Source organism: Myodes glareolus, chromosome 12 (assembly GCF_982192425.1).
Source record: "Myodes glareolus chromosome 12, mMyoGla1.1, whole genome shotgun sequence".
Classification (NCBI taxonomy): domain Eukaryota; kingdom Metazoa; phylum Chordata; class Mammalia; order Rodentia; family Cricetidae; genus Myodes; species Myodes glareolus.
Window position 1 is genome coordinate 11,620,188 of NC_142037.1, and position 25,265 is coordinate 11,645,452.

The 25,265-nt window shown below is 45.6% G+C and overlaps 1 protein-coding gene across 3 annotated transcripts in view; it reads right to left on the minus strand.

Moving 5' to 3' along the window:
- Window positions 1-25,265, minus strand: part of Peli2 (pellino E3 ubiquitin protein ligase family member 2) — a 137,139-nt gene that overhangs the window by 53,841 nt on the left and 58,033 nt on the right. The window contains exon 1 of one of the 3 annotated variants that reach the window (XM_085698497.2): window positions 5,256-5,309. The exons of the other annotated variants lie outside the window; for them this stretch is intronic. Within the exon in view, the coding sequence (XP_085554623.2) occupies window positions 5,256-5,294 (39 nt within the window). The 5' untranslated portion in view covers window positions 5,295-5,309. Of the gene's footprint in view, window positions 1-5,255; window positions 5,310-25,265 lie in introns of those variants that run through there. 3 annotated transcript variants of the gene reach the window in all.

The following is a 25,265-nucleotide window of genomic DNA, read 5'->3' on the forward strand; positions in this document are numbered from 1 at the left end:
TATGAAGAGAGCAGAAGGAAGGAGCGAACTGAACGTCTGCAGCCCACAGATAAGGCACATGTCAGCAAGACAGAAACATCCTTCGTGTCTACTGCTAATGTATTGTTTACCTGTGCTGCCTGGGATACGAGTCCCATGACAAGCATTAATAAAGCAATAAAAAGTGTTAGCTCAACACTCAAATTATCTGTTCAGCTGCAAGAGATTTTCAATCCTGAGTGTCTTTAAGGAGACTGTATCTATTAAAGAAACAACAGGCAATTCTCTGTAAGAATGTCAGCTACCTCCAGTCCTTTGTGTACATGGCAAGTTATAAACATACAAGGGTGGGGGGACTTCAGCTGAATAAAGCAAATGTCTATCAGGCTACTTTCTTAATTTATCAACCTACATAGAACTTTCTGCTTCTAAACTAACAACAGAAATGGAAAACAATCAACAGTTAAGTGCTATCTGCAAACAAACAGAAATGCCCTGGGAGAGCCACAAGGCCCTGTGGGAGTGTTCAACAGTCTAAGCCTCACTTCCTTGGGATGCCAACTATTAGGACCTCTTTCAGACTTATGGAAATATTGCTCAGAGAGGTGAGACAGGTGTGGGGGAGAAGATGCTCAGAGTAAAAGGGATCACCTTGTCTTATCACAAGCAGACAGAAGGATAGAAGAGGGTAGGACCCAAACCACGAAAACTGGCATTGGTGAGGTCTGAAAACAATGTGTGCCTTTAGTCAAGTTGACATTATTTTTGAGGAACTATGAAAAATGAAGAGACAAGAATACTCAAAATCCTTCTGTATGAAGGTTTTCACCTAGAATTCTGATTGCTACTAGGAAAGGAGACAGAAGAATGAACCACTCACTGACCCAGGAGGGTGCAAGAAAGCATAAGAACTAGGAAGCTCACACAATTGAAGGCGGTCACTTAGGGATGGCAAAAATAGGCAACAAGAAATGATCTCCCATGTGATAGTAAACACTTACTTACACAAGCGAGTTAGTCTCTGAATACGCCAGAACTGCCAGTGTAAGAGGGAGCACTCGTCACCCTCCTTCAATCTGCTCCAGGACCACACAAGTACAAAGACAATGGAAAAAGCAAACAATTTGTGCATTTATTATAGACAGGAGTAGTTTTACTTAATGGCTAGAGCACCCACACACACCAAAGAAATCTGTAAATACAAAAGTTGTTAGCTGTTGGACAAACAAAGCTCATACTCTGAAGGAAAATGTTTTAGAAGATGACCGAGCACGGCATTTAATCTGCAGAACTGGGCTCTTCGTCGACCCTGCTGACCCTGAAGATGGGGTCAACAGCTCGGGTTCAAACTCCAGCTATGCCCTTAACTACACGTGAAGTACTGAGAAGTTTTATTCATGAAAGTTTGATTTATTTTCAAAATCTTTACAATGGAAAGGTTTAGTAAGTTCAGCTGAGTGGAAAGTGCCTAGCTAGTGAGGAGTGTTCCCCGAGAGCTGGTGAGAGAGAGGAAGAGGCAGCCCTGCTAGGAGAAATAAGCCACAAGGAATACAGATGGGGGAAGCAGATGTCTTCCAGAAGTTAAAATCACTAAGATGAGAAAACTGCCTTGATTTACTCTTGTCTTTCCCGTGGTGAAAGGCACGTTCTCCTTTGGTGCTGCGCAGAATGACAGGACCTCAAATACTGCCATATAAACCCAGAATACAGCACATGTTAAAGGCTGCCTGACCACTCAGGGAGGGCAGAGAGATGGACACCCCGCTCTCAGCCAGAACCACCTTCTTACTACTTCAGCACAACGGCACGGCGCCCTTATCTGTGAAGGTAGCTGTCTCCACAACACAGCTATGGGCAATGGGACAGGATCAAGAACTATAATCTGACGAAAATAAATTACGTAAATATCTGCCTTTAGGAATGACTATATTTGCAGCACAAAACAGCCTATGAAGTGATGTGTGTGTGTGTGTGCGTGCGCGTGTGTGCGCACGTGTGTGTGTGTGCGTGTGTGTCTGAGTGTGTGTGCGTGTGTGTGCGCGCGCGTGTGTCTGAGTGTGTGTGCGTGTGTGTGCGTGTGTGTGTGTGTAAAATAATAGTGTGGCTTGAATACCCACCGACACTAGCTTCCACTGCTCAATAATAAAGTCCTTTGCAATGGCTTGGAGAGGCAACTAGAGAACAAGACTGAACACAGTGTATCATATCCACAACCACTTTGAGAGTAGCAAAAAAAAGAAACAAGTAATAATATTGTCAACTACACATATGCAGCTGACTCTGAACAGCCTCCACCCCACCCCAGTCAAGCACCCACACACGTAAGCAAATCTAAACCAAAACAAGCTGGACTACTTCACAGGCACATAAAAACAGCCGCTTCAGCACACTTTTGTTTGCTTTTCTGTAATGCTGATTAAACGATGAAGCAAAATTAATTACTACCCTGAAAACCTAAAGATGACATCTCTGCAGAATATAAGTCAGATCAAGCAAATTCTTGAGTTGTACTGGCTTACATGTCCCAAATTAAAAAACAAAAGACGTGCACAAATGTGATATATAATCTGAAGTGCCCGGATGTGCGACTTGACCACCAAGCAAAGCTGCGTGACTCCTACAAGCCAAAGCAGTATGACACTACAAAACCATGAGTCTCTTCTAACCAGTGCCTGTGAGCCTTCGGCACCCACAGTTCACATCTCTGGGGATAGTGACAAGACGTGACAGGAGGAATTAAGAAACTGTGAATTTAAGTTTTTATTCGTAAAACTAGGCTGTATTTCAAGGCTAAGTCTTAAGGCTCAGTTAATTTTGAAAATAATACATCTTTAACTCCTGTGTTCTTCTACCAAATCATACAGTTCAGCTGAAATAATGCTACAGCATAACATCAAAAGTGAAGTTCCAACAATTGATCTGTTTCTTTCTAGTCACTTCTTTTAGTTTTATGTGAGTGTGTGTGTGTGTGTGTGTGTGTGTGTGTGTGTTGTATTTTAAAGCTATAAATGGGGAGATCACTCAGTTGGTAAAGTGGCTGGTGTATAAGATTGAGGGCTTGGGTTTGATCCCATATCCATATGAAAAGCCAGCAAAATGATGTACATCTACAACCCCAGGGCTAGAGACGCCGGTAGGAGAACCCCAAGCTTGCTCCAGGTTCGCTGCGAGCCCCCATCTCAGCAAATGAAAGTAGAATGACCGAGGAAGACAGCTGAAGCTGACCTCAAGCCTCCACAGGCACAAGAGCAATCATGCAAACACACACATGTAAACGTGTACACATTCATGTACACACACTAAGTAAGTCTTCAATCCAGAAAGCAAGGATGACTGTCTCCTACCTGTCAATTGGAGAGCCCCCACGCCACATAAAAAGACTACCAAAGTCTCCTGGCTTCTAACGCACTCAGCAACCCTCCCCTCATGATCTTTGGTGAGGTTGTATGGTTCCACCGACAGCCTACAAGGGCACTTTTTCCACCCTATTCCCTCCCCCCCCCACGCCTCTGTGCTCACGAACAGGGCTTAGCCTGCAGGATACAATTCCTGGGGAATAAATGTGCTCTGAGGAGATGACACAGGCAACCACAGGGCCGGTGCCAAGTGAGACTGTGACGGACTGATTCAGGAATGGCAGGCCCTGGCATCATGATGTTTCAGTATGAAGATGGTAGTAACCATGGAAACGTCTTCTGAAATCACCAGCTAATTGTGTATGTCATGTGTATGCATTGTGATTGTGCATGTAAGTGCAAGGGAAGCACAGCAAACCACAGCCAGCAAGACACTTCCTGCCACTGTCGCTCTGGTCTGCAGCTGTGATATCATGCTGCCCTGTCTCTCAAGCCCTCTCTCTCAGCTTTGAAACCCCCAAGCCCAGAGCTATCTTACTTCCCCTGAAGCATCTTGTGCCCCATGAGGCATCCTGAATGTCACAGAATCTCTTCCCTGCTTACCACAGTATTTCATGATCTGCTTGTGTTCTGCAACGCATGGATATCTCACACATGAAGATGCATTAAATACCCAACAGAGTGGCAATATAGCTACCTTCTAAGGGCAGAGGCCACTGAGCCACTTAACCTTCCAAGACTGCCTTGTCACGGAAAAGCAGATGGCGGCAAGTTCAGTCCCCCCAGGACACATGGGCTTCTTCCTACCAGTAGAACAATGCGGTGATAGCCTCCTCTTAGCACTCACACTACTCAGGGCACAGCCTGGGAGAGGAGCAGAAACTAAAGGTAAGCCTAGTCTACGAAGGCAGCGACTAGTCTTCCCACGAAGGCATGACCTACCTACGAAGATAATGTGAGGTCTACCACGCTCGGCTACCGCATACAATATTCTCTCTCACTAAAACAATCCAACATGCAAAAATGAATTCAGAGACAAAATGACATCTTTTTCTTTCCCAAACCCACCTCTGGTGTCCGTCAAGGGTCACACACGGCTCACGATCACCTCCGCATTCCCTCAACCTCCCCTCTCTCCACGTCTCACAGCTGCAGACCTCCCCACAAGGAGAATTCAAGACCTGGCCTGGAATAGAAAATAGACGTCCCTGTGGGCGCCAATTTAGATCTATGAATTTTACTGAATTGTATCAGTGACACAAGGACAAGCCTTGTAAACAATTCTGAAAAAATACTGCACAAGGTCAAGTTTGTCACTTAGAGAATTGACGAAGAGCCCTGCACTTCTGGTGGGCAGCTTCCTGTTCACTGTCAATCACTGCTCCCTGAGCCCCTCTCACCCCCTCAAACTCTCTGCTTCTGAACTATTAACTCCCCCAACACATCAGAGCACCTCCACACCGAAAACACCTCCACCTCTGTCAACTTAGCTTCTTAAGAACAAGAAGCAGTTCGCATCCTGTGTCAGCCTCTGCCCCCTTCTCTACTTGTGTTCTGCAAACCAGCCTGATTTCCCTCTGGAAAGGGACCTAAACCGGCTGGTGTACATGCCTTTGCTGGTCAATGCTTATCCCGGTCCTGCCTGGGAAACAGGCTCCTTACTGGGTTTCCAACAAGCCAATTTCTTTCAGGGTTCCCTTTGATATCTACTGTATGATGTATAAGATGCAAAAAACCCAAACCCACAAGTAATTTATGATCAGAACTGGGATTCCAGCCACACATGGTAGAAAAGGAAAGGTAAGCAATTCTTACTTAGAGACTTTCCTACTTCCTGGCTAGGCAAAGGACAAAAGGATGTCTGTGTGTCCTTTACAACCTGACAGAAAATATTAGAAAGATAAGGCAATGATTGTCAACCTGAAGTTCTGGGAGAGGTCTTTGCCAGCCACCTGACATCCCAGGCCCCGAAAAGTGGCACATAAGGCAGGTGTAGTAGCCCAAGAGGAGCCTTCCTAGCCTGGGTGCCGCTCCGTTCTGAAGATGGCCTACTGCTGCATCTGGCCACTGGCCTCACCGGGACTCTCTCTTAGTTAAGGCTCAGGCCTCCCCTCTCCAGCAGGGCGTGGATGTGGTCAGCCTCTGGGCATGGACCTGGACTGTCGCCTCAGGGTCCAGTCTCCAGGAGTTAGGTGAGGTGCTGAGGAAGACATCCGCAAGACTGTGACCTCAGGTCAGCAGCTCCTCCTGTAAAAGAGAGTGCAGAGCTAGAGGGTTCTGGTGTACTTAACAACACCTCTAGCCATCACCTGGTCTGTTTCTTAGTCTTGTACAACCCGAAGCTTGGCCAGGAGGGGCAAGAGCAGAAGAGAGAGTGCCTGGGGCAGATGGCATCCAGGTCAGTGCTTCTAAGACGCGGGGATTTACCGCAAGTTGGGCCTGGCAGGAGCAGTAACACTTTTCAAAATGATAAAAGTGCCAACAGAGCAGCTATGCAAAGCAAGCAAATGAGTCCCGCTGAGGAGCGAGCAGTGAGGAAATGGATGCATCAGACTCCAGGCAAGCCCAGAGCTGGCTTGGGACATTAACATCCCGAGAAGTGTCTCAGCCCTGTTTCTCAGCCCATCTTCTCTAGTTCTTTGGTGATATTTACTGCCATCTAGTTCTCCAGCGCGCTGTCCTCTGCACAGAAGCACAGGGCCCCTGGCCCAGGCTCTCAGCTCACTCTGACAGATGAAGTCCAGCCTGCTAGCTGACTCCAGGTCTTTGACTTTAGTGCTCCCCAGCACCACGCGTCTCTTCCTAGAAGAGAGCCGATTTGTTGGGATTTTAGTTTGGATTGCAAGGACTTTCTTCCCCCATAAAAAAGAGGAATGTGGATGTGAAGTTCAGTGGGATGCTGTATAAAATTTGCAAGAATCCATATTTGATTCTCCAGTACCCCAAGAAAAAGAAGGAGTAACCAAGCTATATCTATAATGAAAAACACTAAAGAAACGTTTTACCCTACTGCTGGTTTGGAATTCAGTCATCTGGCAACCCTGCCCATGGAAAATAAATGCAAAACAATACATATTTAACACTGTAACAAAATTTCTCTAGTTTTGATATGCTACATGTCTTCCTATTTACATGTACTCTTCTATTTACACCCTGTAGTTAGGATTTCTACTTCAATTCTGAGGACTACAATTGGAGCCACAAATACAGATAGCATGTTCTCTGCGCTAACAGCATTGATTTTACCTGAAAATATGCACAAAAAGCGAGAGGCTTCCTAAGAGGTGCCTTTGTGAGAAGTACCTATGGACACTGAGCACAGCCTCAGTGTGGAGAAAGAGTGGTAAGGCTAGAGATGGCTTCTCAAGCGACAGACCATACAACAAAGCCGAGCACCTCAGCTCAGAGGAGCTCCACCTGGCACCGGAGCATTCATCGCTGCCTATCCATCACCGGAAGCGTCCATCGCTGCCTACCCGGCACCGGATCCATCGCTGCCCTACCCGGCACCGGAGCATCCATCGCTGCCCTACCTGGCACCGGAGCGTCCATCACTGACCAGAGCGTCCATCACTGCCCTACTATGGCCTGCTCAGCTGCTGTACTGAGGGGATCCAGCGGGGAGAGCCTGGGACAGGGGTTCAGTTGGTGAAGTGCTTCCCACATGAGTATGAGGGCCTGGATGAACTCTGACCCCAGACCCCATGAAGCAGGGTATGACACAGCGAGATGCAGGCCTGTGATCTCAGTGCTAGGGAGGTGGGGACAGGTGGATCCAGTTACCCAGCTTAGGCCAACCAATGAGTTCCAGGTTCTGTGAGCAAATCTGTCTCAAAAATAAGGCAGAGAGAAAGATAGCCACCATCAATGTCTGGTGTGCATGTACATACACACACACACACACACACACACACACACACACACACACACACGCCTAGTATAGTACATGTTGTAATCCTAGCACTAGGGAGGCTCAGGCAGGATCTGGGCCATGGAGGTCAACACTGGTTGAATACTGAAACCCCCACCTCAGAAACAAAGCAGAAAAAAGATCACAAATGGCTACAAGAGTTTTAGAAGAGTCTGAAGCTTAGGAAAATCAAATTATCCCGCAGGCTATAGGTCAAACACAAAAGCTGGATCTACCTTTACTTCAAAACCAATTTTGTCCTCAGAGAAATCCATCTTATCTCCTGCAGCTGCTGCGTCTGCTAATGACTTCTGTGCTCCTCGACAGCACAGCTTACCGCCTGCATCCCCTGCTTGACCACGTGCTCCTCCTCCTCTGTGCTCTGCCCCAACACCTCACACACTCTTCTTTTACTCTTCCAATGGGTTTGTGCTGTGCAGCCTCTGGGTAAGTCAGGATCCATCATGGCTTTGTTCTTTACTTTATTAATGGTGCTCAAAGCCAAGTCCTGAGGTGAATAATGATTAAATTTTCCTACTCAATTATTAGTTTTCCCTGGAGTTTTTACTAGCTTTCGATTTGTTTTCTATCAACTAATCCTGACTCTCTTTAAAAGTATAAATCTCTCAATATTGTCAGTCATTATATGGTTCAAAATCACCATGTGTGTTTGGTTTTGAATTCCCCCTTGCAAACAGAACATCAGGCAACTGCTCTGACCTGCATTATGTCCTCTGGCCAGCTTGCCAGCTGGTACCCTGGTTCTCCTCATCTTCATCACAACGCCCACCCCCACCCCGTGGGATTAGTTCCTGGACCCAAGGCACACCTAGCTACTTCCTCCTGTGGATAGAAACCCATCTTCTAGTAACTCTGGAGAGAGTACAGAGCTCAGCTTCGGTTTGGCCCCATGATTCACTGGCACTTTGACAGGAAATACACTCTGGAGTGAGGGGTAGGGGAACTCAGTCCCAATTTTAAAAACACCGTTCAATCGTGTTCCTAGATTGAATAAGGCTTTCTGACTCGCGGGTCTTCGTGCGTGGTGACTGTTATCTCTGGAAACCGTGACTGTCCTTTATGCTTGGCATTCTGAATTTCAGACTAAGTTCTCATTTCTGGTGCTTTGTCAACATTTCGTCCAGTTTTATCCCATTATTACCTAACTCCTTTCCTTCCAGTCTGCCGTTCGACTCACATTTCCCTGACAGTGTTATTTTTAATTTTTCTTTTCTATCACTTCATTTGTAATCAAAGTTATTTTTAATAATTCATTCAGAATTCCATAGAATATATTTCCTATTCACTTTTCTTCCCCCATCTTCTCAGCTCCATTCCCCATTCCATGTTTACTCAGATTTATGTCTTCGTCTTTTATTTATTTTTCTGCTGTTAAAAGATCTGTCAAAGCCAGGTGGTCGTGGCACATGCTTTTAACCCCAGCACTTGGGAGGCAGAGGCAGGCAGGCCAGCCTGGTCTACAGAGTGAGTTCCAATATAGCCAGGAACCCTGTCTCCAAAAAAAAAAAAAAAAGACTCTTTGGGTGTGTGACCATCCCACATCCCACATCAGGAGCCTGATCCGCCTGCCTGGGTCCACACCCTAAGGAAAACCAGCTCTCCTCTCCGGGCAGTGGTCAATGGCCGACAGCTCTCAGCTGGGGCTTCTCAACCCTCCACGGGTCCTAGGCATGCTGTCACAATCTTGTGAGTCCCTAAGTTCAACTGCCCTCTTTGTCATGAAAATAGTTTCTCTGTAGCCATTCACTCTCTAGCTCACTGCTCTGAGGCTGCCTCCCTCTGAAGCGGTCCCCAGATCTTGGGAAGAAGGGGCATGATACAGATGTGCCACTCAGGGCTGAGCACTCTGTCTCACGGTCTCCACGTGGCAGGCTGCGGGCCTCTGTGCTCTGACGAGGTTGCAGATGCACTAGCCCACGACTGTGGCTGAAGGGCATCAAGGAATGTTTAATACATTACTTCCTTTCCATTCTATTCTCCACCCCTCTCCATTCCAAGAAGTATTTCAATTTCTATTTTCCCAACTTTCGATTCATTTGTTTTCATCTTGGTATTATGTTTCTGCCAGACATTCACTCTGAGAACCCTGGGACCACAAGATTTTAAGAACACCACCGTGAATCTGGTACACCCTTAGCTAGATTTACCAACTGAACATCTCATCATATCTTCTCACTTTGTATATGCTCATCTTTTCTTTTCTGGTGGTGTGACATTTTACTCCTAAATACTGATCGCTGCTTCTAAGAATAAAAATAATTACCCTATTATTAGTCTTGGTCTGATGGCGGACACTATAATCCTAGCATTAGGAAGGCTGATACAGAAGGATCTCAAGTCTGAGGTCAGACTAGTCTAAAAATCAAAACCCCCTCAAAAACAAACAAACAAACAAATCAACCCAATAAAAACAGAAACAAGAGCACAGAAATTCAACATTAATATGAAAGTATCTAATCTACTGTCCAAATTGAAATTTCCCCAGTCAAGACCCTCTTATTTCATGTCTCCAGACCCAGGATCTAACCTTGGGGAGTGCATCCACTCCGCTGCCCCATCTCTCACCTCCTCTCATGCAGCACAAGTCACTGAGGACACACTGTAGCTCCTGACTCCTGACTTACTGCAGCAACCTCCTGAGCAACTCGAAGCCAGTGCGCAGCCTGAGTTAGCGTGGGCTTACCCTGGTCTGTTCCCCTCCAGCTTCTCAAATGCTCTGGCAGGCATCCAATTCCTGGTATTGAACCCTTTCCATTTTATATATTCAGATCCTTAGGTCTGAAACAGTATCTCAAAGCCCACCTCCTCCCCCATCTCTACACACACTTTCTCTCTATTTCCAAAGGCTTTTTTATGTGTTCTATCTGCAAATGTTTACCCTATCATATACTGAAGTTTAAAAAAATTAAATAACATTAGTTCACTTTAAAATGACATCATCACAAAACACTTTATGAACAAAATCCTGTATTTCACAACATGAACGTACACTGTACTGGGAAGCATGCCACTGCTTTATATTTTGCAAATCTGCATGCCTGGCTGGGCTCACCTTTCTTTTTGCACTCAATCCGTTGAGATACATTGATCTGGCTGAAGTCTATGAAGGAAACGCAGCCTCACTTGGATGTGTGCCTGGGAGGTGGGCGGCTGCTTTCACAGCGCTGCAGCTAACTGCAGACATCTATACAATAACTTTCTCCAATTCGAGAAGGGGTCATTTCTTAGAGGTTAGTAGTAATGTGAGATCTGAAACGATATCCAATGCTCTTCTCAGTCACACTAAAACCCATCGGTCTAACTGATACACTGAACGTTTAACTACCCCTGTGAAGTGGTTAGTCTAAGTGTCAAGTTGACACAATACAGAACCACCTGGAAAGAAAATCTCAGTGAGAGGTTGTCTAGACCAGCTTGCCCGACGGGGCTGTCTTTGAAGGACTGTCCTGATTACATGAATTGATGTGCAAAGACCCTTCCACTAATGGTGGAACCAGGGCCTGAGTTTGGGTTCTAAACTCAGAGGGCACACTTTCCTTTCTCTCTGCTTCTGACTGTAGATGAGATGTGGGCACAGCTTCAGGTGCCCGCGCTGCCTTCCCTGAGATGACGGAGTGCACACAAACAAACCCTTTCTCCTTCAGAACTGCTTTACTCAGGGCTTTTGCTGCCATTGTTTGTTTTCTGTTGTTAATCTCAGCAGCAACAACAACACTAAACCATGATTCTGTAACATCTTGTGTTGATCATTTGGGACATTCAGTTCACTGGGTCACGCAGAGTGCTAAAATGTTGGCACGGATGTCCTGCACAGATGAAAACCCCACGGACACTGATATCACCACGAAGCTCACCAGAAAAAAAAATTAATTTTAAAAACTGTTTTTGTGAAGGTATGCACTTGCACGGATGCATCTATGTGGGTGCCCGTGGAAGCCAGAAGAGGGTTACAGGTTACCTACCACATATGGGTGCTGAGAATCGAACTTGGGTCCTCTGCCAGAGAAGCATGCATTTTTAATCTCTGCGCCGACTTTCCAGTTGGCATATAATCTTTAACACTGGGGACTGTCAAGTCTCAGTTACAGATGCGAGTGTCCTAAAATCCTCATCTTGCGTGAGAACTTGATAACACACACTTCCTACTGACACTTTTCAGAAAATGGCTACCAGTCACGTAGCAAAAACATGCTTCCACACATTCCTTAAGGTAAAATTACCTTTCTAGGAAAACGGTCCACTCAGTTTGCAAGTCTGCAGAAATGCTCTTCCTAGAACAACTGCGATTTGGCCTGACACACGCTCTATGGACACGCTTCTCACGTCATTCCGACTAAGGTGAAGACGTGCAGATTCAAGGGGGAAAGGGTCATTTTAAAGAAAGCTTTCTGCTTTGACAGGTGAAAGTGAATTTTTAAAACAGCATGCATTCTGTGCCAATGAAGAGCAAATGACTTCAGCTGTGAACTACTGCACTGATTCATGCTAAAATGCCAGCTTTACCCACCGCTCTTGAACCATTAGTGCAAATGTCGACACAGAAAACAGAACAATGCAATCATATCCTAATGGCTTCCATCTCACACACCTTATAGTCGAAGGGAAATACTTTGAATTTTGGAGATATCCGTCTCTGCCTATGTGAACTGTCACATCCCTGCCCCACTTCCTTCCCCTTAAACTCACTTTACTGATGTGGAAGCCACCGTTGGAAAGGCCTCTCTACCTACCTGACTGGAGGCCATGTGCTCTCAGGGCCACGTCCACAGCACGGGCACACTGAGATGAGTGATGGTTCTAGACTCTTCAAATCCTCTCTCCTGTGCGTGCATGCCAGGACTTGTTCTTTGTTTACCAGACTGACCCCTAAACTGTGAAGTTCCTTCCATCACTCTGGCTGATGTCACCTGATAATATACTTCTTTTAATGTTGCCACCATGTTTGATATGCAAGAGTGTTTGCCTGGCTTTTATTGCCTGCATATCTAGATAAGGTTGGCTTTCTATTTGCCTTCTGGGTTCAGTCTGAATACCTGACAGCTAATCTGACTGCCAGTTGGATAAAGTTCCAGCATCCATAAGAAAGAAGGCATGATTTCGTGGTACCCAGAAAGCCAAAGGCACCCAGGGCCACACTACTGGTTAGAGGCGTTACTCTGTGCTTGGGATCTCTGCCAGCATAGACCTTGTTATCTTCTGGCCACACAGACAGGCATAGGTTGTCTTCATGGTTCTAAGTCCTTTTAGTCTTTAGCTGGCACTGAATTCCTGACTACAGCGATGGAGCTCCGGTCTAACCAGCAATTTCACTACCCATGTTCCATATTGGGTTTAGCTATAATTGGGTTTCTGTACAAGCAGTCTGCTAACAGAAAACGTATCTACCATCAAAGTTGGTTCCTATTCCTCAAATACCCAAAGGACACCAGATTCTAATATGGCTGATTGCTTGCTGGAACGTCTAAGTTGCAAATCCCTAAAGGACACTGAACGAAACATACCCAGTACCTACTATAAGACTTAGGACACAGTAGATGCTCAAAGTTCCTGTCAAAACTGATTAAGTAAAATCAAGTACCTACAGTTCTTAGCATAGTACCAAGACACAGACGCCAACAGCGAAGTTGTCTAGATTGTGATGGGATGACAATTACAGGAACACTATGGCTTATGCAGAAATTATTCAGTAATTTTATTGGCATGCATACAAAACACATTCTCTATTAGGATGAGAATCCCAGCATGTATCCCAGGGCAATGAGAAGTGACGGGGACCACGAGTCTCTGCTCTTGCGTAGTAATTTCGATGTTAATTTCTACCATCTCCCCAGAATTACACCGCAGATCCACAACTCAACAGCCACACAGCCACTGGAAACTCAGGGCCTTATGTGACAACTTGTGGAGCATATTTTCATGAGGCCTGGGCAAACGTTTCAGGAACAGGAGTTAGTCTCATGGAACACACTGCCAATCCCTCCAGGATTTTAATAAAGGAAGTGGCAGGGATCTGAGGAGTCAGAGACACTTCGACAGCCAGCGCAGGGGAGCCGTGGCTGAGGGGAACAACACTGGACTGGTGAGATGGCAGCTGTCGGGACTCTGCCTGGCTGGTGAGAACACGCAGCTTCTCCTGTTATTTTAAACTGTCTCAAGTGGAACCGCTCTGATTGTGTTTTCTAGGAATGAAGAACCATTAGCATAAAGAAACAGCCTCTGATGGAATCCTAGAGATGGAGATATTATAGCCAGCACAGCACACACACCTGCTGAGCTCTGACACTGTGACCAGAACAGTGACCACAAGGAAACGCTCAAGGTCACACAGCATGGTCCACTAGGGAAGAGACTGCTAAAAGATATTTATCATCAACCATCCTACGGCTGCACCCCTTTAACACAGTTCCTCATGTTGTAGTGAACCAACCATAAAATTACTCTGTTGCTACTTCATAACTATAATTTTGCTACTGCTATGAATCATAATGTAAATATCTCATATGTAGGATATCTGCTGTGTGACCACCAAGGGGGTCGTGACCCACAGGCTGAAAACCACTGATATAGGGTAACTTAACTCTTCCTTTCCTTGAGTGGGGGAAGGATGGTATGCAACCCCGTGTCCTAATGGGGATTCCTGCTTTCCTTGACTGGGGGGGGGGGAGAATGGTATGTAACCCCATGTTCTAACGGGGTTTTCTGCTGTTCTTTGATTAGTCCTGCCAACAAGCCACACCTGATTTGTTTTGATAAAGGGTAGGGAGGCGATCCAAGGATACAGCAAGTTCTCAAGTTCTAACTAGGTCACCTTCTTCCCCGCTACAGAGAGCAATGCATGAAGTGTGCGCTACGGTGTCCAACTGTCAACCACAGCAGGCTTGTGGATGGCCGCTAATCTTTCTGCTGGGGACACTGCTTGAGAGCTGACAGCTGTGTCAGGGCATCCACGTGCTCTTCCTGCGTGGAAACTAACAATTATAGATTAGTCCACAAGAACCTCTGACTCTCCAGTCACCCTTTAAACATCCGGTACCCACAGCAAACTTCCACTCCAACTGCATTTAACTAACTGTTCCCCTCTCCTAACTAGTTTCTAACCCAAGAGCTAGCGCCTAGCAAGTACATACAGGGGGCCTCTGGCCACGGGTTCCCTGTTGGGCCATCAGGGGCCTTGACACACTCTTGGGGTGACACTGTGCTTGGCAAGAGCATTCATCAAGTCACTGCTATCTAGCCCCAGGAGCGTACCTTATTCACGTTTCAAATCAATGGCTTACCTCTCCTAAATACTCATCTTAGTTTTCTACTGAGTCACTGCCTTCACCCAGGTACCGAACTTCCCTCTGCCCTTCTGTTGCTTCCCTGGCCACTCCTGTCTGTGGGACAGTTTATCCCCCCACCCTCCCCATAGGCTCAGGACCTTTGGAATTCAAGGATGTCTACGAGTCTTCTATATTAAAGTCCATATGAATAAAGCCCTCTTTAACTCCACTTCCTGCACCACCACCACTCACTGCTTCTCATACCTCTAACAGCCCATCCCAACTTTAGTGCCACCTTCAGTGAAGAGCACCCCTAAAGGCCACCTCAAGCCAGTGGCACCAACGCATTCATTCAGTGCTTTCCTGCTTAGCCTCTCATAGTCCACACATGCTGCAACTGCTGCCTTACTCAAAACCTCAGGTACTCCTCTTATTCCTTGGGCTCAGAGCCTGTAAACATGTGTGTCTGTCTGTCTGTCTCGCTCTCCTAAATAGTTAAAAGTTGCCAGGGCACTCACTCCCTACTTCTCAAAACACCATCTGTACTTCCCAAATGTCCCCATCCCACACAGCCCTCCCTCCCGAGCGGCGGATCCACACTTCATACCACCTTCTGAGACCGGCACATGCTGATTTCATAAATACCTTAAACTCAGCAATTCCTGAACTCGTTCATCCTGTCTCTTCTTCCCAGGAATCCTAGGACCCCAAGCTTCCCGTTCATTCTTCAAGTCAAGAGTCTGGAGCCCATGCCAGTCTCCCTCTGCCTCACTGCGTACCCAGCCCACTGGAGGACAGCCAACGCACCTAGATGAATCTACAGAATGTCGCTCTAAGTTACCTTCTGCTCTCTATTTTCACCGCCACCATCTCAGTCTATAGCATTACACCCCTTGTTTACACAACAGCTAACTCATGTGTTATATTCACTATGAGGCCCCTGGTTGTTGTCACCATTTCGAAGCACCACCAATGTGACTTCCCACGCAGACACTCCCTGCTTTGTTTGGTCCCCTGGAAAGCCTGCCTGTACCTGCCAGAAAGCTGGTGGGTGGAGTCTTCTAGTTCAACTCGGCTTCCTGCTGTGTTTTCTACACAACCCTTGTCAAGGAAGTCCTCCTTCCGGCTATCTTTCCCTTCTCCAGTTTCTCTCTCTGCAGCCCCCCACTAGACACACGGACTCCAGGATCTTCCTCGGGGAACGAGGCTGAAAAGTCGCTGTCTGCAGAAGATGATTCTCTCTCTGCTCAGAGTGCAGAAAGCCATGCCCTTGCTCCAAATCAGATGGCATCAGGATGAGGACTGTATCCCTCTTGCTCAAAATAACCTCAACAGGTCCTCAGTAAATCTTAATAAATGGTAACACCAACAAACGACCTCACGCACACCGCGGTTTAACTACCCCACCGAACTGCCAATCACTGCTTTGTCCTTTGTCAACTGGAGAAATGAAGATGAATGTTTTCGTAATAAACAATTCCCAGAGAGATGCTGACAGTTACAGGGATCTACATACATACACCACGTATATATTTTACATATATACACATACATATTTATATCTTCTGTATACATATATAAATGCATACTTATATACATATAAATGTATATCTTTGTGCAACAAAGAAACACATGTGCAGACGGCCACGGGCGAGCTGAACTTTCAGAGTGTGCCACAGAGGTGACATTTCATCCTTAGTACTCAGCGATGTCTGACATCATCACAGGGCCATCAGAACAGCTGCGACGCCAACCTTCAAACAGTGACTGCATTTTCTTTCTTATTCCAACGTCACTGGTGGTTTGAAAAGTGCACCATGATGGCACTTTTTAAAAATTCTGGCTCCAGGAAACAAAAGTTTAGAGGGGTCTGGATTCTCTTGTGAGCCTGGAGGTAGGGAAGGCAATTCTGGGGAGACCAGGGACAGCTTGCCAGCTGACTGACTGGAGCACACACAGGTAAGGGCCGGCTTCTGGGTGTGCTCACAAACCAGTCTGTTCTTCAGCATGGGGAGTCACTGGTGGCTTTTTTGAAAATACAGAATTAAGAGCTACATAATAGACTCCCAGAGCTAAGTACTGTGTGTTGGGAAGAGACTTCATGAGTTGTTTCAGTGCTGACTGCAGAGCTGGGTCCTCATTTTAAACTGTGAACAAAATTCTGGCCATCTATGTTTTAGAGCAAATATTATCTTTGTTAATTCTGAAAGATGAATTTTGTTGTGGGAAAAGATAGTGTTATTACAGTAAATTTAAACCAACATAGGAATTTTACTGGTAACTTACGAAATGTTTCCGGATGAGATAAACCTGTTTTTAGAGAGAGCAGCACTGGGTGTCCTTCCTCTTTCATCTCCTTTAATGAAAAACAGCTCAGCCATTTCCTATCTTAAGGCAACTTGGTCCTTTATGATGGCTTTTCTGAGACAAGGTCTTGTACAGCCAACCCTGGTCTCAAACTCAAGGTCCTGCTGCTTCAGCCTCCTGGGTGCTAAGAGGACAGGGAGCCATCACAATGTGTGGCTGTGACAGACACTTCAGAAGGGTTCAGGCCACAGTTCCTATAAAATCCTGTCTGTGCTGGATTTATTAGACTATTTCTTTCTTTTTTAAAGAAAAAATATTTAATTTTAAATTACGATTTATGCATAAAGCTCATTTTTGTATCACAGTTAATTTTAGTACAAACTATGAAAATGTTAACACCGAGGTTTCAACAGAAATCTATTAAGATCCTTTAGAAAATTATTGAAAGAAACAACAGTTAATCACTTACTGTTCTGATATTAATACATACAGGAAGGAGTTTCACACATTTTACTAAAACTTTCAGTAAATAATCTTAGCCATAATACTTGTAAAATTAAGGAATTCAAATGCTGTGCATTGTCCGACTGCAGCTGGAGAGACCCAGGTGACCACGCTGTGCTTCTCCTGCTGACGTATGGCAGGTAACAGGACCCAGGTGTCCACGCTGCGCTTCTCCTGCCAACATACTGGTGACAGGACCCAGGTGTCCACGCTGTGCTTCTCCTGCTGACGTACGGCAGGTGACGGGACCCAGGTAACCACGCTGTGCTTCTCCTGCTGATGTACGGCAGGTGATGGGACCCAAAACGGGTGAGCCATGCTGTGAGCTTGAAATTCAGAGGTAAGTTAGTAGCGGGAATGCCTTGAAGTTTGCCAAGGTCCACTGTGGTATCAAAAGATTCGTGGGTCTAAGCCTGAAAAAGCCAGCTTCTCCAAGACGCGCCTTCGCCCATCTGAAAACCCTCCCTCGCTGTCACTAAACTCTACAACTGGAACCTGGCGTCTCAAAGGGTCTCATTTATCTCTCCACCTTTGCATACAATGCCTTTCCTTATGGGGCACCACTTCCAGTTCTTAGATATGCTGCCCCCTGTATGGAAACAGCAGATGTCGTTAGGACGTTCTGAGTCTCTCCTCCACCTCTCTTGCCAGCTCTGGCCTGGTGAAGGTAACTCAAACACTGTGCCTCGAGAGTCCTCTTCAGAAAAGTGAAAATGGTAGAGGTCCTACCCCACAATCTGAAGCACAGGAAAATCACTAAGTACACAGAAAGCATCTGGCCTAATTCCCAGCACATGCCAGCTGTTGTTCTCACGGCAGTGTGGTGTAGGAACAGCAAAACCAGGTTGGCAGAATACAACCTTTTCTTCAAGGAACAGTAACAGTGAGAAATATTTGGGAAATGCATCACAGCCTAGATTACCAAGAATGAAATTCTTAAATTGAGAGTTAGAATTCCCGCTTTAATAAACCGTTGTTCATCTGACAAAATTCTGCCTGATCACTTGGCCCAACAACAGCCAGGAAGCAGTAACTTGATACTGACTTCTTGTCCACCAGGTAAGGCTACTCAGGGCTGCTGCCCACAAGGCAGTTCTTTGGATGGGGAAGGTAAACTCTAGCAAAGATTCAACACACACTGCTACCTGAACAGCCTAAGCAGAACGTGCGGTCCAGCTCAGACCCTAGACCGGGGAGCCATGGTCAGTACAGATATTTGTAGGAACGTTAGTTAACTTACTGTTGCCCACACCCTTAGCAGTCAACAGGGGGATGTACAGGGTAGATTTTATAGATTATTATCCTTAAACAAAATCTCCCTTCTTAATTTTCCCAGCGGTAATGATTCTGAATTAAGCTTGAGACTCTACCATGATTAGCAGAACACGTCCAATCCCACAGTTCTCGGTTCTGTGGCTGCAACGTATGGAAAGCCAAGGTGGCTGAGCTAAAATGGCTCCTGCATAAACAAAAGCAGAAGTACACAGCCATCAGGGACCAAGCAGAAGGCTGTGTTCCACTTCCAAACATGGGTGAGCGGAGACATCCAGGCCAGATGCTCCAGATGACTAAACCACATCACGTGACCTCTCTCGTGAGAAAGACCATGGGCAGCAACATAGAAACTTTTGGCTCTCACATACGGCAGTAATAAAATTGTGTTTGCTTGAAGAATTACTGTAGGAAGAGATACGAGCAGAAATTAGTAACATTTAAGAAAACATAAAAGGAAAACTAGTAAGGTCAAAAATCTACTTCTGTGAAAACAGGTAAAAGTATGTTAGCAGGAAGCAAAAATGTACATATTAGGAAAAAATTGCAATTTATAATCCCGAATGATTAACTGAAATAATTTTATTTAATGTTTTATGTGTAAGAGCAAATCCAGTGGGTATCATCTGTAATAGTAAATCCAGAAAATAAAGAAAAAATTTGCCTGTGATAAAAACAGGAAGAGTAAAAAAGAATCAGTAACTACATACACACACATGCACATATGTACATACATATATCCACACATATATACATACCCACACACATACAGAAATGGCATTCCCTCACCAACAGAAACTATAAAACACAGGTGTACTGTCAGCTGCAGCGACAGGGGAGGGACCGTCCGCAGCACCGCCCTGACAACAGCGTGGCGCCAGTCAGCACTGTGAGACCACACATGTGGTCCTCACATCTGCATGACTAAGGAATACAAGAAAGCAGAGGAGCCTGCTGAGCACGAAAACAAAGCCTTCCTACAGCTTCCTACCTGTGCAGAATAGAACCCAGGTGTCCGAAGTCCTGTCTGCGAAAACAATACCTTCAGACTTATTACAAGAGTATCAGAAGTCATCTCCATGGCATGAGGGTAGGGAAAGATTACTTAAACAAGGCACAAGCGTGCAAACAGGAGAAATCTAAAGGGACAGGCTTAGCTAGCTATATTTTAACATATAGCTCAAACAAACTTCTCCATAAACAAACCTGAGTCCTTCTTCAGCGATCAGAGCACACCTGCTTCAGGGGTTATCACATGCACACAGGGACCAACCTAGCTTTGCAAGAAACTTATCTGAAGGAAGGAAATCATTCTTGCATAATTTGTTCTTTCTAGCCTGTAGTATCACTTGGTTTTAATCCTGTTGATGCAACTCCCCCAATCCTGAAAGTCTTATTCATTCATTCACTTATTCACTTTTGTTTTGTCGAGACAGGGTTTCTCTGTGTAGCCCTGGCTGTCCTAGAACTTGCTCTATTGACCAGGCTGGCCGGGAACTCAAAGAGATCTGCCTGCTTCTGCCTCAAGTGCTGGAACTAAAGGTGTGCATCAGCAACACCTGGCTTGAAAGTTATATTAAAAACAAACATTTCTGTCATCTATTGTATTCACCTGTTAATACAGGCAACATGCTGCCTCAGTTGCCACCCCCAGAAATCATGAGAGTTGAACAGAAGCTATGCTCTACCCACGGGAATTACGGGAATCACGGGAGCACTGGGGAGCTGAACGGAAGCTATGCTCTACCCACAGGAACTACAGGAACCACGGGAGCACTGGGGAGCTGAATGGAAGCTGTGCTCTACCCACAGGAACTACAGGAACCACGGGAGCACTGGGGAGCTGAACGGAAGCTGTGCTCTACCCACGGGAACTACGGGAACCACAGGAGCACTGGGGAGCTGAATGGAAGCTGTGCTCTACCCACGGGAACTACAGGAACCACGGGAGCACTGGGGAGCTGAACGGAAGCTGTACTCTACCCACGGGAACTACAGCAGAGATGGGTGCCGTCAAGCAGGTAGGAGCACTATCCACACTCAACCCGGCAGCCACAGGTGACAGACAACCACAGTTCCCGCAGACACATGACCTTTGAGAATGGGATCCCAAACTTCCAGGGACAGATCAAGTTTTCTGTCATGAGCCACATTCAAACTACCAAAGGTTCTCCCCAGAATCTAAGACGGGGGTAAGCAGAATCTAAAGGGCAAGAGCAGGGGGTGCCTTTTCACAAACTGTGGATGGAGTTTTAGTACCAGAGGTGATGGTGTTTGGAGGACAGCTATCCCCACCTGTTTCACTGGTATCAATCTGCATGACTGAAAATATCTCCTCTGCCTCTACCACTCTGAGCTGGGTTGCTGCACAGCCTTTCATGGAGCAAGCCTGGTTCACGGCTGTAGTGATGTCCACTTGCTTCAGACATGTTATGGTGAGCAGATGCTGGGGAAAACTGCTTCAGCCTCAAGCAGGAGCCTGCCAAAGACAACTATGGGAAAATGACGGGGTGAGTGGGGGCACCGCTGTAGCACAGTTTACTGACAAGAGGTTGTTCATTCTCTAGACTTATTTATCTCTGGCTTGCATGCGTCCTTCCATTTTCACAGATGCCTAGAAACATTTTACTAACAGTCAAGGAAAAGCATCAGATGAATGAGCATCCAGTTTACAGTTTTAGATTAGATTCCCACCAGAAGGCAGTGAACTCTGTTGCGTTCATTGGGGTCATCACGGCATGTAGTAATGGATGGCAGGTTTGAATTCCACACAGCAAGGAGTTATCTAAATTGTCAACAGTGCTGAGGCTGGGACACTCTCCCAGCTAACTTGGAGCAACCTTCTGTCCTGCTCACTGCGACACCGTCCAGGTGGAAGTACAGGGCAGAGAACACACACCAGAAACTCAGCGTAATGAGATGGAGTCGAAGTTCAGTGAGCTGGGGGAAGTTTTATTCAACTGTTTACAAACCAGAGTAACAGGAAATAAAATAATTCAAGCAGGAAAGTTCTCAAGATTACAGCTTGGATTACAAGGGTTTGTCTGTCTACATGTATATAACTGTACCTTGCATGTGTACAGTCCCTGCAGAGGTCAGAAGAGGGCACTGCATCCCCAGAACTGGAGTGAGGGATGGTTGTGAGCTATTTCAAAGGTCTGACTGTTTACATGTATATAACTGTACCTCGCGCATGTATGGTCCCTGCAGAGGTCAGAAGAGAACACTGTGTTCCAGGACCTGGAGTGAGGGATGGTTGTGAGCTATCAAGTCGGCACCTGGAACCAAACTCTTGCTTCTGCAAGAACAACGGGAGCTCTGAGCCACTGAACTATTTCTCCAGCCCCTGGCTTCCAAGTTTTGAAGATGACACGCAGCTCCACTAGAGAATTCCACACTGCCTTTGCCTACTCTCAGAGGCTTGGGAAGCAGCGGAAAAAAGATGAAGGTCCTTGTGGTCCCACCTTTCCCCAGCTGAGGGAGACATTCTCATCTGAGCTTCAGCACATGGCTTCTGTTCCCCCTTAACTTCTGTCCACTCAGGTACCACTTCCACGGCAGAGCTAGGTCTTTAGTGGTCAGATTCCTCTGACCCCTTTCTTGGTGACTCATTATCGGCTGCTGGTCAGACACACCTTTATTTCCCCATGAGATTTCATTCAGCTTTATAATGATTAAACTTCTACAAAGAAGAAAAGCTGTACCAGCTCTTTTAGCTGCCAGGACACTAGAAGTTGTTTTTTCTGAGGTTATTTTTCTTTACTCTCTGTTCCCACATTGTTGAAGTCCTTTACACTCCAGGGGGTCAAGTAAACTGCCTGAAGGGCAAGAGGTTCTAAAAACTAAAAGTGGTTGTTGTTCATGCCATCAATTCTGTGAAGTTACCTAGGCACCTGCTGGCGAGAGCACGCCTTACTGTGAATTCAGTTTGGTAGGAACCAAAATGCACCAAGACCAAGGCAAAGAAAAGAAGGGGCCTGGGCACTAGACTATGGTGACCTGAAGATGGCACCACCCTGGCTCACGGCCACTCACCAGAAGCATTTAAGACATTAAGAAACATTAAGAATAAACTTTTAAGGATGTATTTATTAGTTTTAAGTTAAGTTTTAAGTTTAAATTTCCTGGAATTTACGATCTGTCACTGAGCTACAATAGAATGTGCTCGGTGGCTGATCATGCTGTGTGTGGTTCAGGCCATTAGCGCAGGCAGAAGTGGCTGCTGAAGAGCTATGATCCCTTCGCGTCTTTACCAGGCCCTTGCATATTCACTAGGAAAATAGCTGGTACCCTAGAGTCCACCTGGCATGTGTGTACTGCCCAGCCTGGTCACTCTTCACCAGCAACTCTGAAAAGCTGTGCCTCACAACCAGCAAGGAGCAGTGTAAGAGTTCAGTCGGGTTCACACTAGCCCTGCCTCCAAAGTCAAGCTACTTCCAGACCTCACAAACATGGAAACTCAGGGAAACATGGTGAGTATTAGGAATGTTTTCTAGAGGACAGCAAAATACCGCAATATTAAAATAGCATAAAATTAGATTTTTCCCCCAGAATATTCAGTCCTATAAAAATTATTGCTGTTTTAGCAAGTTTACCAATTTTCCAAATGAAAATAGATTTTTCACTTGCAGTAAAAACTAGAGTTTAAATTGTAGCCATCTACAAATATAAGTATTGGTGGCTATGACTAACTTATATGTATTTTAACTTTACATCCTAAAGAGTTTTTAAGATGCCAAATATCAGATACCAAAAAAATTAACTGTCATTTTAAAGCTATCAAAAATTTTAGGAATATTAGTTATTAGACTATGCACACAGGCCATTAAATAGCAATAAACAAACTACTGCACCCAACAGAGTATTTCATTCACAAGTATGATACTACATGAAAGAAGTCAGGAATAGAAAAGCACACACAGTGGATCCCCTTTACAAAATGAGCAGAATCCACCTGCAGCTTTAGGGTAGGTTGTCACTTGGGTTGGGGGAGCAACAGGATCTTCAGGGCTCTGACAGAGTACTGCTTCCTGATCTGGATGCTGGGTAAACAGGTGTTTACTTTGGGAAAAGTAACCAAACTCCACATGTAAAATGTATGCATGTTGAAAAGAGTCAAAATTAAGTGAAAACCATTAGATCTGGGGGAGTACAGGGACAGGCTGTGTGTTGTTGTGTATCAGGCCCCAGGCTACACTGGGGGAGTACAGGGACAGGCTGTGTGTTATTATGTATCAGGCCCCAGGCTACACTCAGCATCACAACTAAGTAACAAGTAGGGAAAGCTTTAAATAAGATCTATCAGCCAGAAGTCTCACCTTTCTGACTGAAGAGAACTGGGTTTGACCTTAGTTCTACCTTGCTTGTAGGACTTGAGTATCAGTGCTATTTAGACGCTCAAATAGGGCACGCTGGGGAGTGCAGGTAGTGTCTGCAAGTGTTTGGGCTGGGCTGCACTTGCTGCCCAGCCTGACATCAGACTCAATCCCTGGGACCCTCGAGTGGAAGGAGAACTGAGTCTCATAAGTCGTTTTCTGACTTCCACACATACACAGTGGCATGTCTGCCCAAACACACAAAGTAAGTATTTTTTAAAAAATTAAAGACATTCTTATATTTAAGACACGAGGTTGCAAAAGGAACATAACTGGGACGGTTAATGTTGGTTGTCTGGTTCTGGAATCGACTGAAAAGCCAGCACCTGTGCACTCCAGGGAGGGACTTCCTTGGCCAGACCACTCCAAAGAGGAACGACCCACTCTGATGTCAGCCGCAACTTCCTTCCAGCCCAGATAAGGGAAGATAGAGGAGGAAATGCGTTTTTGCCTGCTTGCCTTTATGATGCAGGATTCCCCTCTGTATGCTATGAATATGTTTTATTACCATTGGTTAATAAAGAAGCTGCTTTAGCCTATATCAGGAAAGAATATAGCCAGGCTGGAAGACATATAGAGAAAGAATAAGTGGAGTCAAGGAGACGCCATGTAGTTGCCAAAGGAGAAAGACACCGGAACCTTATTGGTAGGTTACAGCCTCATGGTGATACACAGATTAATAGAAATGGGTTAATTTAATATGTAAGAGCCAGCTAGAAATATGCCTAAGCTATTGGCCAAAGAGTGTTGTAATTAATATAGTTTCTGTGTGAATATTCTGGTCTGTGCGGCTGGGAAACAAAGGCACCTTTCCATTTACACCTTCATTCTCGCCGGCAAGTTCACACATCCTGTTGTCACCACTGTTTGTGTGCCTTTCCTGAGATCAGAACCAGCTTCTTCAGGTTTCTCCACAGACTGAAGACCAGAAACTTCCCAGGAATCTTCCAGGTCTTCAGCTTTAGTTCCAGTTCAGCTGAAACTGCTGAGACATCCAGGCTCTGGACATCATGGGCTGAGCAACTGCTGGACTCTGCCTCTCAGGCATGGTCCAGCCATGGTGCCATGCAAGGTGATCTAAGGAACCTCCTTCCAATAATCCTCATTCTGTGGCTTCTGTCCCTTCAGAAAACCCTGACTAGTACAGTAATAAAAATGATTTTCAAATGTTTGTAGAAAAGGATGCTAACAGCTAACAATTTCACTCAGGCATTACTGACCAACTCAGAAAAATCTTTTTATATCTAATTGCTCGTGTTTAACAAAGGTGTGACTCAAA